General features: G+C 37.2%; 1 protein-coding gene across 4 annotated transcripts; it reads left to right on the top strand.

Moving 5' to 3' along the window:
• The first annotated feature begins 63 nt into the window (after positions 1-63).
• Positions 64-12,122, top strand: LOC116262276 (probable methionine--tRNA ligase). 4 transcript variants are annotated; one of them, XR_004174440.2, is made up of 12 exons: positions 64-221; positions 1,238-1,345; positions 1,421-1,591; positions 2,520-2,585; positions 3,852-3,917; positions 4,485-4,642; positions 4,716-4,806; positions 5,171-5,239; positions 7,554-7,696; positions 7,897-8,028; positions 8,417-8,508; positions 9,969-10,014. XR_004174440.2 is itself a non-coding variant. In XM_031641487.2 (12 exons), the coding sequence occupies exons 1-12, from the start codon at positions 144-146 to the stop codon at positions 11,600-11,602; spliced, it is 1,128 nt and encodes a 375-aa protein (XP_031497347.1). In that variant the 5' UTR covers positions 64-143; the 3' UTR covers positions 11,603-12,122. The 4 variants fall into 4 exon arrangements, 2 of the variants coding, with proteins under 2 accessions (XP_031497347.1, XP_031497348.1); XM_031641487.2 differs by lacking the exons at positions 7,554-7,696; positions 7,897-8,028 and adding exons at positions 11,265-11,415; positions 11,589-12,122 and having other exon boundaries at positions 9,969-10,032; XR_004174441.2 differs by lacking the exon at positions 7,554-7,696.
• The last annotated feature ends 1,110 nt before the right edge of the window (positions 12,123-13,232 follow it).

The raw sequence follows: 13,232 nt of genomic DNA, 5'->3' as shown, positions 1-13,232 counted from the left end.
ATACATTTACATTCTACAAGGAGCCTTATCTGTCGGGTCTACTATCTGGGATTTAGTTCAAAAGCGAAACAAACCCGATCCTTTTGTCAGGCTTTAAATGTACTGGATCAGGAGGGAAGGCGACCCAATTGAAGGCGAAGGAAATGGCGGTGGCGGCTGACGTTCCCGCGCGCAACCGGGCCGTCGTCTTCGCGCTATGCAGACGCTTCTCCCTCGACCCTGTAAGTGAGAATTGCGTCTCATTCAAGAAACCCTAGCCTCGTTCTGTTGGTTCGATCGGCGATACATCTTCTCTCTCTGAGAAGTCAATCGTTCGAAGCATTCTTGGAATGTAATATTAGGGTTTTAACTAGTCGAAGACGATCAAGATAGCAATCTTTTCGTCCTATCTTGTTTTGATCGTTCCGTAGTTATTGTTCGTAAATTTCAGGTTCTACTATATTTTTCCTCGAATTCGAGTGTGGAGTTTGAACGCTGAACGAAGTTAGGCGGCAATGTTGGATAATATATGTATATTTTTATTTTCGTGGAAATAGTAAATGCGAGCAAGATATCGACCGCTAGTGATGGTTAGAATTGGGTTATCTCGGATGCCTGTCGAGACAAGTTTAACTCATTAAAGATTCGAAAAAGAAGTTACGCGGCAGTCTTGGTTTCATGATTTTTTGTGAAATTTGAACAATCGAGTAATGGGTTATCTGGGACGCGTGACAAGTTTAACGCATTAAAGATTTCAAAAAAGAAGTTAGGCGGCAGTCTTGGTACCAGCATTTTGTGAAATTTGAACAGTCGAGCAAGGTATCGGTGACTGCTGTTTTAGTTTTAAGTTTTTTAACCATTTTGAAATGGTATTTGGACATAACTCTGGTTTGCGTCAATGATATGTACTGCATTATCCATGGCAACGCAGATTGGCCCTTGCATGATGGGACATGGAAGTTGGGCCATCATTCTGCATTTTATTATGCTGTATAATCATCAGTTGTTTACTGAGTTCGTAATCCGCTAGGCATTATGGTTTGTTCCTACAAATGTTGCTGTCCTTCTGGCGCCCACTTCGGATTGGTTTAGTTTTTCGAATGTTCCAAAAGAATGCTTACCCTAGTTCTATTATGCACCTTTCTGTGAAGTTGGTTCAGGTTTCAGCATTTTATGCTCGTGGACTTGTTTCCGACTGTGGTTTTCCAGTGCATTTTAGTCATAATAAAGAAACTAAGCTATAAGTGAATTGTCACAGGCTGGATTCCTTGCAGTGGCAAACTTGGAAGAGAAAAGCATAAAGAGCTTGTACTTGCATTTGCTACAATTTGGATCAAAAGAGGCTCCTAGCGATCATGGTGATGGGGTAATAAACTGTTCGAGTGTTTTAACTATTTTGGGTATTTGCCTTACTTCCTTGTCTGAGATTTTTCCTCTGTAGGTAACAGAATGGATAACATTTGCAGACACTTTTCCGATTGATGCTACAGCACAAATCAAGGCATTGCAGGAGTTGGATGGAAAACTGAGTCAGGGGTCCATTCTTTTGGGCAATGGACTCGAGCCTTCAGAAGCAGATACTGTAGTCTTTTCAGTCGTAGTTCCTATAATAGTATGTGTTTTAATTGTTAGTTATATTGTTCTTTGCCGTGAGCATTAAAACGAAATGAATTCAATTTTTATATGGAATTGTTATTCTTTATGGTATATGTACATGTCTTTCAATGTGTTTCGTTCCATGTAATCTTGTAGAGTAATCTGTTATCCGTCTTCATCAATTATAGTTTGGAGAAGATACTCGGAGTTGACCAGTGGCCAACACCATGACCCACTTATCTTTTTTCGCAAGGAAGTTATGGCCTATGTGCCTCTGGACCTTGCTATTGTTTCACTCCATGATAAACAGATCGTTGTTTTTTAAATAGGAGCTTTTGATTGCGTCCACCAACATCATTGCATCAAAATCGGCTTAATATTTTTTTTCTCAAGAAAATTATTTTTTATAGCCTTTACAATTCAATGGAGTTTGAAAAGTTTTATATTTGTAGAGAGGACACAGACCATTTGGTTTGATGATTTACTTCTTAGTTCTTTCTTCTACCTATGAGTCTATGACCTTTCCTTTGAATAGAATTGTCAACTGTCAATAAGGTAATTGCACGAAGACTTTTTTAACTTTTGTTTATTTTCTTATTTATTTTTACATGAATGCATGTGCTCACATAGCTTGTATGAGTCTGCTTGGTTTAGCATGGAAGCATGCATCTATGTGTGTAACTTTTTGAAGCAAGCAACGTGGTAGCTTTGGTAGTCCCTTTATCATTTTACATACGTACTTGAAAAGATTGGCTCAGAATATATTATCAGCTTACCATAGGTTATGCAATCAGACTACTTCCAGTGAAAAAAAAGGTGCTTACTGTGGATGATATATAGCAAGAAAATCTGCAACAATAATCTTTTGGGTAGTTAAAAGCACTGTTGTTTACTGGGGATTTTAGACACAAATTTCTAATTTTGTGCTATTATAACTATTGCAGTCTGGTTTGTCTAGCACGGAGAAAGAGAGAATCCCAAATTTGATGAGGTGGATGGACTACATTCAGGTAATTGATGGGACCAGTGGTTTTTGGATACTTTGACTGCGCAAATTGAGATTTTTTAAGTTTGAACTGCATCGCTGTGATTTATGAGTATTGAATTCCTGCACATGTGTTTCACTGCTTTGCAAACGTTGTTTCCAGTATGAAATAAGATAAACTGCTGTTCTCTTTGTTTTCAAGGGTTTTCTGTTTCTTAGTTTGGTAGCTTCTATATCGCCCCTGTTTTGTAAGAAGTCCAATGTACTTTCAGGTTTATGTAGAATGTCATTAACTGTTCTGTGGAAATTAAAAATTGCATAGGAGAGACCCTGGGACAATGTGACTCAAAAAGGAAATCACATATTAAAAGGAAAAAAGAAGTAAATGATAAGATGAAAATTCCCGCAGGACTTAGAATTCTTTAGTCACATCTAATAAAACGTATCTGCTAATGCTCAAATTTCTGATATACAATAAGTCAATAGCAACCAAGTAATCCTGTTTTTACACATGTAATGGCAGAGAAACCAACTAATTAGTAAAGGAGAAAAAATTCTAACTTGGCCAATGTATGGAAAAGTAGGAACCCAGATGCTAATTCTATGGTATTCTGGATTGCTATGAATTCAAATTAGTATTTGAGGATATAAATGCTAGACCTTAGAAAGAACTTATGCTTATAAGTTTGTAGGAGAATATAAGTTTGTTTCTGAGTTTTTTGTGTGTGTATTATATTGTGTATTTATATATTTTTTCACATTTTCATTTTTTTTTCCTTAAATTCAACCCTATATATGTGATCTATAGGTCATTTTAGTGGAAATTAGGTGTATCAGTGTTTTATTGGTGATCCAGTATCAGCTTTCATGCCAAAAGAAAGAAAGGTAAAAATTAAAAAAGCATGAGTTAATAGTTGATTTATGGGTTTTTCAATCATTCTGGACACATTTACCATTGTGGCAAGTCAAAACAACTTGGATTATATGCCTTTTATTACAATCTTAAATTGAGAAGAATAGTTGCTTTGTTTTATTTTCTTATTTAGTTAAAACGGGTTAAGCTCTCCTATGTCATATTTGCATTTCCTGGGGATAGTGTGAGGTTTATTTGCTTTGGATAATGAGATGTGTGTAAATTTGAGCAATTTTTTTTGGAAATAAATTTTTTTACATCAAATATGGGTCTGGAGTTTTTGAATTGCCCTTTTGTTTGGATGTTCTTTTCTTTGAACCTTATGGTGCATTTCTTTTTTTGTACATGCACTCTGGATCTGCACTTTTTCCTGTGTAGCACAAGGAAGATTTCGGTGGAGCATTCCCAACTATTCAATTGGAGAAGCCTCGGTTTGAGCCTCGTGTAAGTCTTTATTTTCATTTTTTTTTTTGGGTAGGTTGTCATGTGATTTTCTGTAGCCATAAGAAATCCTGTTCCACACTGGTAATCATTGTGGAATTAACTACTTTGACATGGGGCCTTTGGTTAGATATGGGTCAGGCCATTTAATTCTTCACGATGTGTATTGGCTAATGTTTTTGGGATAGAATATGTTATATGAATCTAATAAATGATATTCTATCCTCATAAATGGCTGGTTAATGATCACTTGTAAGTTCATTAGCTCCCAATCTCGGAAAATTTTTAGCTTACGTTTGTAGATTATGGAACTGTAATGACCCATCATGCTGAAACCAGAGACTTCTTGGTTTGGAGTCTTTGGACACTAAGGGTCTTTTCCACATTATCACCTAATGTCTAATTGATGCATAGACGACCAAGCGATGTTGACAATGTCACTTAGCATATTTTGTTATGATCATACAAACTATCTAGTGGTTGATCCTCTGATTTGATAGAAATCTAATTTAATTACTATTTGTTCTATTGGCTGAAAACCGTCTGTGTTGGCATACATTGTTCCTCTAGTGCATTCCAAAAAAGAATGCTCGCGAGAAGGTGGCAGAAGAGAAGAAGAAACAACCGGAGAAGGAGAAAGTTGAAAAAGAAATTGAAGTTAGTGTTTCAGTACTTAATATTCAGGTTGGTGTCATCCGTAAAGCTTGGAAGCATCCATCTGCTGACAGGTATTTAACAGGAGTAATGTGTTTTTATTTTTTGTTGAGATATTTTATTTTACACTTGTTATTTTCTCTGAAGCTTGCTAGTTGAGGAGATAGATGTGGGAGAGGACGCTACTCGGCAGGTTGTCAGTGGTCTTGCCAAATTTTATAATGCTGATGAGTTGCTGGTATGGTCCTCGGAGAATCCTTTGTACATTTTATGTGTATCATCCTTATGTAACTTTTGAATGACATCAAAGATGAAGTTAATGTCAGTTAGTAGTCTGATTATTTGTAATCTTGGCGCATGATTGAAATGTTCCAAAAACTACTGGAAGTCTGGAACAACTACACGACATTAAAGATTTTATGGGATTTCTGATGTTGGAAAGCATGGTTGGTAACCAGCTAAGCTAACCGGTGAATTTGTATGGGCGAAAATAAGCTGATTGTAAATTATTTATTCATAATTTCTACTTGTATGCTTTTGGTTTATTTGTTATTGACTTTTTTGTTTTCTTAAATTCATGTAAAAGTTTACTTACTATGCAGAATCGGCGTGTAGTATTGATCACCAATGTGAAGCCTGGGAAATTGAGAGACGTCCTTTCAGCTGGACTGGTATTACTCTACCTTTGAGGAACGGGTCTTTTACTTTGTTGTTTTTTGATGACCTTCTGATCGTTTTGGATTTCCAGATTTTCAGTTATTTGTTTTTCTTTCTTGCTTTTCATGCTTCTATTTTCTAGGGAATGATAGAAACATGTCTATTATATAAAGCATCCTCAGTTCCAAAATAATTATTTGGCATTTTTTTTTTCACGCTTATAGTTTCTGAGGAATGATAGTAACCATGTCTAGCATTGTAAGCATACTCAGTTCCAATGTAATTATTTGCATACTTGAGCTTCCGATTCTTTAAGCATGGAGTTGATCAATCATAGGTGGAGAATTTGTAGATCAGCTTTGATTGCAAAGACCAATTATAATCCTGACCTCAATTAAATAGCCAACTGCATGGTGCTTTATATGCCTTTGTGCTGACTGCACTTTGTAATTATTTTGTGTCATAATCATATTCTTGACATGGTATTTTCACTAGAGTGCTTTCTGTAACATAAGTCTGTTTTTTTTTTTCCCTTCCCTGGTAGCCTGTTGTTTGCTTAAATGGTTTTATGTGCAATCAGTTGTGATGCACAGGTATACTGACTCAGTGGAAGACAACTTGAGAAAGGCTGTGCAGGTCATTTAGGACTTGCCTGTGACTCATTATTGAATTACCTCTGTGAAATGACCACTAACCAATGAATTAGATTGACATAATGCCTGTGTTGCCCATCACGTTGGTTGAAGCCATCATGATGATTATTTGCTAAGCTTCAAGCTTAGGTGAAATCGTTTGGATACACAGAATGAAGTGGGAAAGACCATCAACCTGAGATATTGCTTTAGACGTAGGGCATCTCTGTACTGGTGTACCAGGTTCTCTTGGATGTTGCCTTGGAGACACTTGGGTATCTGTGTTGGTGTCACCAGGTTGTCTTAAATCTAGCATGTAAGCTCTTGTATCTCTTCTGGGGAAATTGATGACTTAAATTTAATGGAATTCTTTTGTTCTCCAATGAGGGAGTTCAAACTTCAAAGGATGGCGATTGGAAGCCAAATTTTCCTTGGTTGAATATCTCTATTTTCCTCATCAGAACCGAAAGTTTGTATATGCTTACGGTTGATGCTTGCTGACTATGGACTCCATTGACGTCTACTAGCTTGGGAGAGGAGAAATGATTTGTTTGTTGTCAGCATTCTGATCAGTTGTGTCATGATCCGTTTCCATGAGTATAGAGGTGTTGCATAACTTTGGAATCTTGGATATATGGAATCTACACCATAGTCACATATATTTCCAATATTATGAAAATCGACGATGATATTTGCACCATTTTGGAGGCAGCTGATAATATTGGCAAAGGTCGTGTTATTTTTAAAATATTGTCATATACAAATACTATCCTATTATCTTCTTGAGATCTTCAAAGAGCCCCTTGATCATATTTTAAACATATGATTTTTTTTTCTTTTACTTGTGTCATGTTTTCAAAAAGTTTTTTTACTTGTTTATTTATAGTTTGGCAAGAAAAATACTAGAAAACCTGCTACATCAAAACTTATTATTCTTTTGAGATTATTTTATATATTTTTCAATTCTTAAAATCTTCTGAAATTTTTCTGAAAGAAGCCATGTCTAGAAGAGCACGGAAAACTTTGCTGAAACATTTTTGAGACAGAAAGTTATAGACAATAATTTGGCTCAGGGAAGGGCTTTAGGCAATCCAACTAAACTTTACCATTTCTCATGAACTCTATCTTGGTGGGATTTAGAGTATGGTGGCATCATAAGGAGATTTACTCAATATATTCAAGATGTTTTCATATTTTGAGCATTCTCATGCATCATGTCGTCCTTCTCTGATGTTGTGGTCAGTACGCTATCATCTTGGAAAAACTCTCTTGTAGTGTGTTTTTGACCATTCTGATTTGGTGCAGGAAAATCTTATAATTTATTTAGTTCATTTTAGTATAGTAAGGTATTGACTGTGGCCGTGAATTATTATTTCCAGTGGTGTCCAAAGAAAATTGCTTGATTTTAGGATTGAGATCTTGCAATATAGATGGCTGTCTCATTTCCTTTTCTTCAAAGCTTTAGGTCTATGCTCTGAGGCTTTTTGGTGAGTCTGAAAATTCAAAAAAGTAGAACACAGATCCCAACAGTGAGTAATTATGTCCTTGATTCAGGCATATTCTCAATCAGGTTTTTTAGGACACAAAAACCTTACCGGGCATTTTATTACCTTTGATTTTGGGTCCTTAGTCCTGATTGGCATGCTGTTGCTGATGTTGCAAAGTGTCCATGCTAAAACCATGGTTTATCAAATAGAGGATTGCAGGCCATATCTATGAGCCGTTGAGGTCTTCATTTTATTATTTGACACTGGCAAAGAGGTTTGATCTAAGATCTGAAGGGGGAGGGTTCAATCTGAAATTCATGGACCTCAAATCCAGAGGTATTTAAGACAAGAGGTAATGAAACCCTTCTATAGGATTTGTGATGCTTTTGTCAAACTGGTTACCCTTGGTTTCTTTTCATTAATTAGTATTGTTTTGCTTCTATTTTTTGTAACCAGTAAAATGATTTAAGTTATTTAACTGAATTCCTTATGTAGAGTTGGTTAGGAATTTTTGCCATCATTTTGTGGTTAATATCTTTGTCTGTCCTGTAGGATAATCTCTATCTACAATTCTATGATTCAATTCGTTCAGTTGCCTAGGAGAGTAACAATATTGCTGATCTGTAAACACCATACATGCAAGCAAGCATAAGCATGCAAATCAATACCGCACATGCACACATGGTACATTGTAATTTTTGCTAGTTCTGTACTTGTTTTATGCCTATTAAATGTTTAGTTCTTTATATCCTCAACTTTGTGTATGTGAAATTGAACTTTTTCTGGACTGCCTGTGATGTGATGAATCTGATTTGCATTAATAGTAGTTTCTATCATTAAGTTGTGCATAATCTATGAAGCCGCATCGTTTCTAGCTTTAAGTTGCATCTATCTCACCATGTAGTTATGAAGCTTATTTTTTATTGCACTACAATAAGCTACTAAATTCATCTTTCATTTGTCTTTTCTGTACATCTCTTCCATGATATTGATAGATAATGTTTAGTTGTCTAAGTGAATTAAGTTTTTTTTTTCTCATCTAACAGTTTTATTACTTGAATGTGTCCTGTAGGTCCTTTGTGCATCTAATGCAGATCATACTACCGTGGAGCCTTTGGTACCTCCTGAGGGGACTAAGATTGGAGAACGTGTTACATTTGCAGGGTACATGTCAAGCTCATGCTTCCTTCATTTGTGATGCATTTCCATTCTTGATGGCATTTATGATTTGGTTTTATTGCCTGGTGTATTAATGCTTGTTGTTTTGTTTACTATATGCGCTTTGTACTTAAAAGGTTGTCACCCTTGATTGTCAGCCTCGGTAGATCTGTTTTAGAGCTAAGATTTGGTTGTCCTCATCCTGCTTATATGTTGAGGCACGGTCCAATACTTAAGGCCTAAAGGATATGATTTTGCTTGTGCATTTTTTAGGGTATGCCTGGTTAGAGAGAGAGGGAGAGAGCAAAAATTGAGATTACATTACAAAGTGTCACAATTTTCCAGGCTGTCCAAAAGCTTTCTGTGGCTTAGGTGACACATTTGACCTTGTAAGGTTTTGTAAAATAGCATTTACAGGCAGTTGTTTCCTCTGGAGATTTTCACTTTCTTCCTCACTGGAGCATCTACAGAGTTTTCTAGTTAAAGATTGGTCTCTTGTAGCTCTGTGCTTTTACTGCCAAGGAAATTTGTTATGGCGGCCATTATAATGTTTGTTGAATAATTGTCTGTTGCTAATAAGTATGAAAGTTGCTTCTTGTGTCCTTTTCAATTTAATTATGTCTAGGACCTACTTTCGATGTTTCGAGATGTCATCCCCTCCATGCTTCAACTTGCGCATCAGTGTCTCCTTTTTGTTGTATGAAAGAGTTGACGCTTAAAAGATTTGAAATGGTAATTAATCGTTTATCAGCCCTCACCCCAACCGTTGCTTCAAACCTCTCATGATCTATTGGTATTGTGAATGATGGAACAAGAAGAGTTAGCTAGTACTTGGATTAGAAATAAGGATGGCGATGGTATGGACATAGATCGATATTCAATTTCAGCGACAACTTGATTTTATATGGCATGACTGGAGTATTAAAGGTTCAAAAACTTCAAATAATGCATTTTTAGTGTATTTGGGTTGGAAACTTTCATTTTTCGTTTTTTTGTTGTGAGGAGTGGGAGGTGAGGAGAGCTGATGAGGGATGTTTAGGAACTAGTGAGCAGGGGCCACATGTTTATGTTAGGTTATTCTAGTTGTGTGTTTCAGCATAAAAGCTTTAGTACTTCCTTTTTAAAACTTTCCTCACTAGTAAATCCTACTACTTATGATGCACTACGCTTTAATTGTGTGTTCTCATTCTTACCTTTAGTGTATTCAACACCATATTCGTATTCATGGCAATCCCTTAGTTCACCAACGTTTGGATCTCCCAATTCCTAGTGAGTGGTTGGTTATGTTGGTTTCAAAGGAGCATTTAATGTTTCTGTATGTTGCCCTTTCATATACTGACAATAAGTACGTTCCATGAATTTGACATAGAAGTTGGACAATATGTAACGGTACAAGATTTTCCTTGTATCTTTCATCAAGCTTGGTGAAATAACTATTGACTAATAATATTTCTCTTATTATCTAGGTTTGATGGGAAGCCAGAAGATGTTCTAAATCCCAAGAAAAAACAATTTGAGAAAATTTCAACGGTATGTTGCTTTCTTAAACATAATTCTTGTATGGATGCTTGTATATTGGCTGCTAATATCACAATTTATGTGTGTTAAAGTCTCTGTCACCTGAGTGCAGGGTGCGGTTGCGGGATGTGGCAAATCCCAAAAAAGTTTCAGTGCGGGTGCATATATATATATATATATATATATATATATATATATATAAAATACTCTAGAGAATACTAAAAAACAGCATTTGGTAGTAACTAATATATATTAGCAGCACTTGTAGGAAACTAATATATAACTCAAAAGCAGCATCTCACATGACTTTCTTAGCTGCACGGCTGCCAGATAAAACTCATACAAGCACAAACAAAAAAGCTAATAACTAATATATAACTAAGAACAGCATTCCTCAACAGAAAAGCCATGACTCGGACAGAACAGAAATACTAAATAAGTTAACAAATAATATTATTACAACTTACGACATAAAGGAGCAAAAGAAGACAATATATCTTAACGAAAAAAAAAATAACAACAATGAAAAAGTGAAAAACAGCAGAACAGCATGCACAAGTTGGGGCAAATCAGTAGGAAATAGGCCAACATATGAAAAAAAACGAAATAAACAAGATATTAAGCATGAAAACATTCTGAAAAAAAAAAAAACTTTGTAAATCACGTCGTTTTTGCCGATTCACAAACTCTCTGTTGAAAATCACTTGTGCTGTTGCTGATTTGATGCTTGCCGGTGCTGTCACCGATTCAATCACCGTTGTCGAACGCTGAGGTCGCCAGGGGATGGAGGGAGGACTGCCTGAAAAATCAGACGTGAAAGGGTTACACCTAAACGCGTGAGCTTTAAAAAATCAAACTTAAAAGTTTTAAGTTAAAAAAAGGGGGAAAATTGTCCTCAGCGCACGCGCGAACAGAACTCACCCGAGTCGATGTGCGTAAAAAAAAAAACTCAAGTCTAAACCCGTGCTGCGTCTGTGGTGCATCCGAGGCAAATCCGCACACGCACATCGTGTCGATGAGCGTGCGAGCGCCTAGTTCTTGCACTCAGGTACCTGAGCTTTTTCACGTTATTTAGATTGTTATTTTACTAAATGTTTTTGTCACAAGTGAATGGTCCGGTCCATGCGTTTCCTTTAGGACCAGGCTGAGCTTTTTTAATTTTCATTTGAACGTCGTGTGAAAAATGTTGACCCACCACCATATCTAATGGGCTGACCACTTCGTTACTGCTATGTACTACGAAGGAATGCCCATTGCTGACAAAGCACTGCGTACAAAAGACAGCAGCTTTGCTCTTAAGTCATTTTCCCACTTCTCTCGGTAGGGACGGACTTCCAAATGGGCTGTCATTTTTTGGGGTTGGATATCTTCCCAGAAAAAAAGATGGTATTTTTGGTGAGCAAACAAGTAGTTCTGCATTCTCATCGTCAATTGCATGCATGTCAGTGATCAGAATTCTTATAAAATGCCATTCTAAGAACTAAATTGTAAGGTTTTCGTTATCATTGTTGGTGTCTTTGTCTGGATGTGGTAAACACATTAAGTTGGGGTGGGTTTTAATGGTGCAGGATCTTTACACTGACGAGAATGGTGTTGCAACATACAGAGGGGTCCCCTTCATGACGTCTGCTGGGCCTTGTACATCCTCTCTTGTCAAGGTTGGCATAAAGTGATGATGCTGATTTTTGAGATGAGTGAAACAAGATGGCGACGACTATTTTTCTGATCATCTTTGTCGATTTTTGTTGTTTATGGGCTTTTGACGCAATCTAGATCCATACTTATCTCTCCTGCCTGGACTAGCACATTTGTGGATCTCATGTCTGTGCGGTCACGTTTGTGGAAGAAATAGAAAGGCATGTATCTTAGAATTGTATTACTTTGTTAAGATGGTGAAGGTAGCCATGGTAGTTTTTTGCTTCCAAGTTTTTATGGCAAATTCCAGCATCAGATGACTTTATCTGGAAGTATTGTGTAGTTCCCCATTTCAGTGGTCGTCATCAGTTAAGCGAACATGTGTCTACCTTCTGGTCTCCGTATGTGCTGTCTGTTATCAGTTCCTGTTTCACTTGAAGGAAAAGTCGGTCGATCCATATTTTTCAGCAGTTAGAAATAGTAGAATACGAATTTTTCCAAACTTTGATGGGTTTATCCTTTTTTTAATCAATATTTAGTCTGTATCCATTTTAAACTTAGCACCTGATATGTTGCGGCCGACGCAGCCTGTGCTAGCCCAAGACCAATTAACTGAGGCGGTCTCTGGTTGAGGCCTGATGGCCCCTTTTCTGTCCAGCCTGCCCTGAATGGCGTGCCGATTCAATTGTTGGCCGTGGTGCTTTCTCCTCTGCCTAGCGCTGCATAGGTGCTTGTAAAGGGCGTGGGCCAGCGATGTTATATTGAAGAGAACTGACATTTATGTCTTCCATGTCTACTTTTTTCACTTATCACTAGGCCTGAAACCCGCATACTAAAAGCACGGAAATTGAATTTGCTTAGTGAGGAAGGCAGCCAACTGGGATTTACCTCACACTTTACACTATTGTAATTGTAAAGGTACTCTTGAGAAGAGAGAGTGAGAGAGAGAGAGGGCCAATCATTTATTACATACATGTTTACATTTCTTTGGATAGCTCAACCTGAACCCAATGAACTTGGACATAAACTACTGATAAGAATCAAATCCTTGTCCGAGAAAGCTAGACCCACATGCAGATGTGGGACCAAAAATCTGATGATGTTGGTTGATAGTGCGTAAATATTGAAAGATCTGCTCTTTTTGCATCTTAAATATGGGCATGACTTCCTTTCTACGCTCAATGCCTGGACATGAAGTTCCAAAGATTTTGAAAGCAGAGAAAATGGATAGAGAAAGACACCCTCACATGTATGAACATGCAACGCATACGTGCATATACACCTGCGCGCAGGCAAAGTCTAGGGGCCAAATCTGTAGTTGAGAAAGGAACCCTGGTTGAATGATCAATTGAGCCCATCAAGGAATGCTCATGTGACTCAGTAAACCGAATGACTAGAAACCTTTAAGAGCAAAACGATGGTCAACAGTCTCAGAGGGCTAGGATTATTGATGCCTCGTTCACCCCTGTCGGTGATGCTGGCGTTTATTTTGACCATTTAAATGGTTGAAGGACAGTCAGGATGACCCTAAATACCAATCTACAAGCCTGATTTTAGCATCATTCAAACATGCCATT

The sequence above is a fragment of the Nymphaea colorata genome, chromosome 10 (genome assembly GCF_008831285.2).
Source record: "Nymphaea colorata isolate Beijing-Zhang1983 chromosome 10, ASM883128v2, whole genome shotgun sequence".
NCBI lineage: Eukaryota > Viridiplantae > Streptophyta > Magnoliopsida > Nymphaeales > Nymphaeaceae > Nymphaea > Nymphaea colorata.
Note: the sequence above shows the minus strand (reverse complement) of the source record. Positions and strands in the feature narration are given on the sequence as shown.

Excerpts from the sequence above, each read along its gene's own strand:
- LOC116262276 (XM_031641487.2), top strand. The coding sequence starts at position 144 with ATGGCGGTGGCGGCTGACGTTCCCGCGCGCAACCGGGCCGTCGTCTTC. Across the intron at positions 222-1,237 it reads GACGCTTCTCCCTCGACCCT|GCTGGATTCCTTGCAGTGGC; the intron begins GTAAGTGAGAAT and ends GAATTGTCACAG. Across the intron at positions 1,346-1,420 it reads CTAGCGATCATGGTGATGGG|GTAACAGAATGGATAACATT; the intron begins GTAATAAACTGT and ends TTTCCTCTGTAG.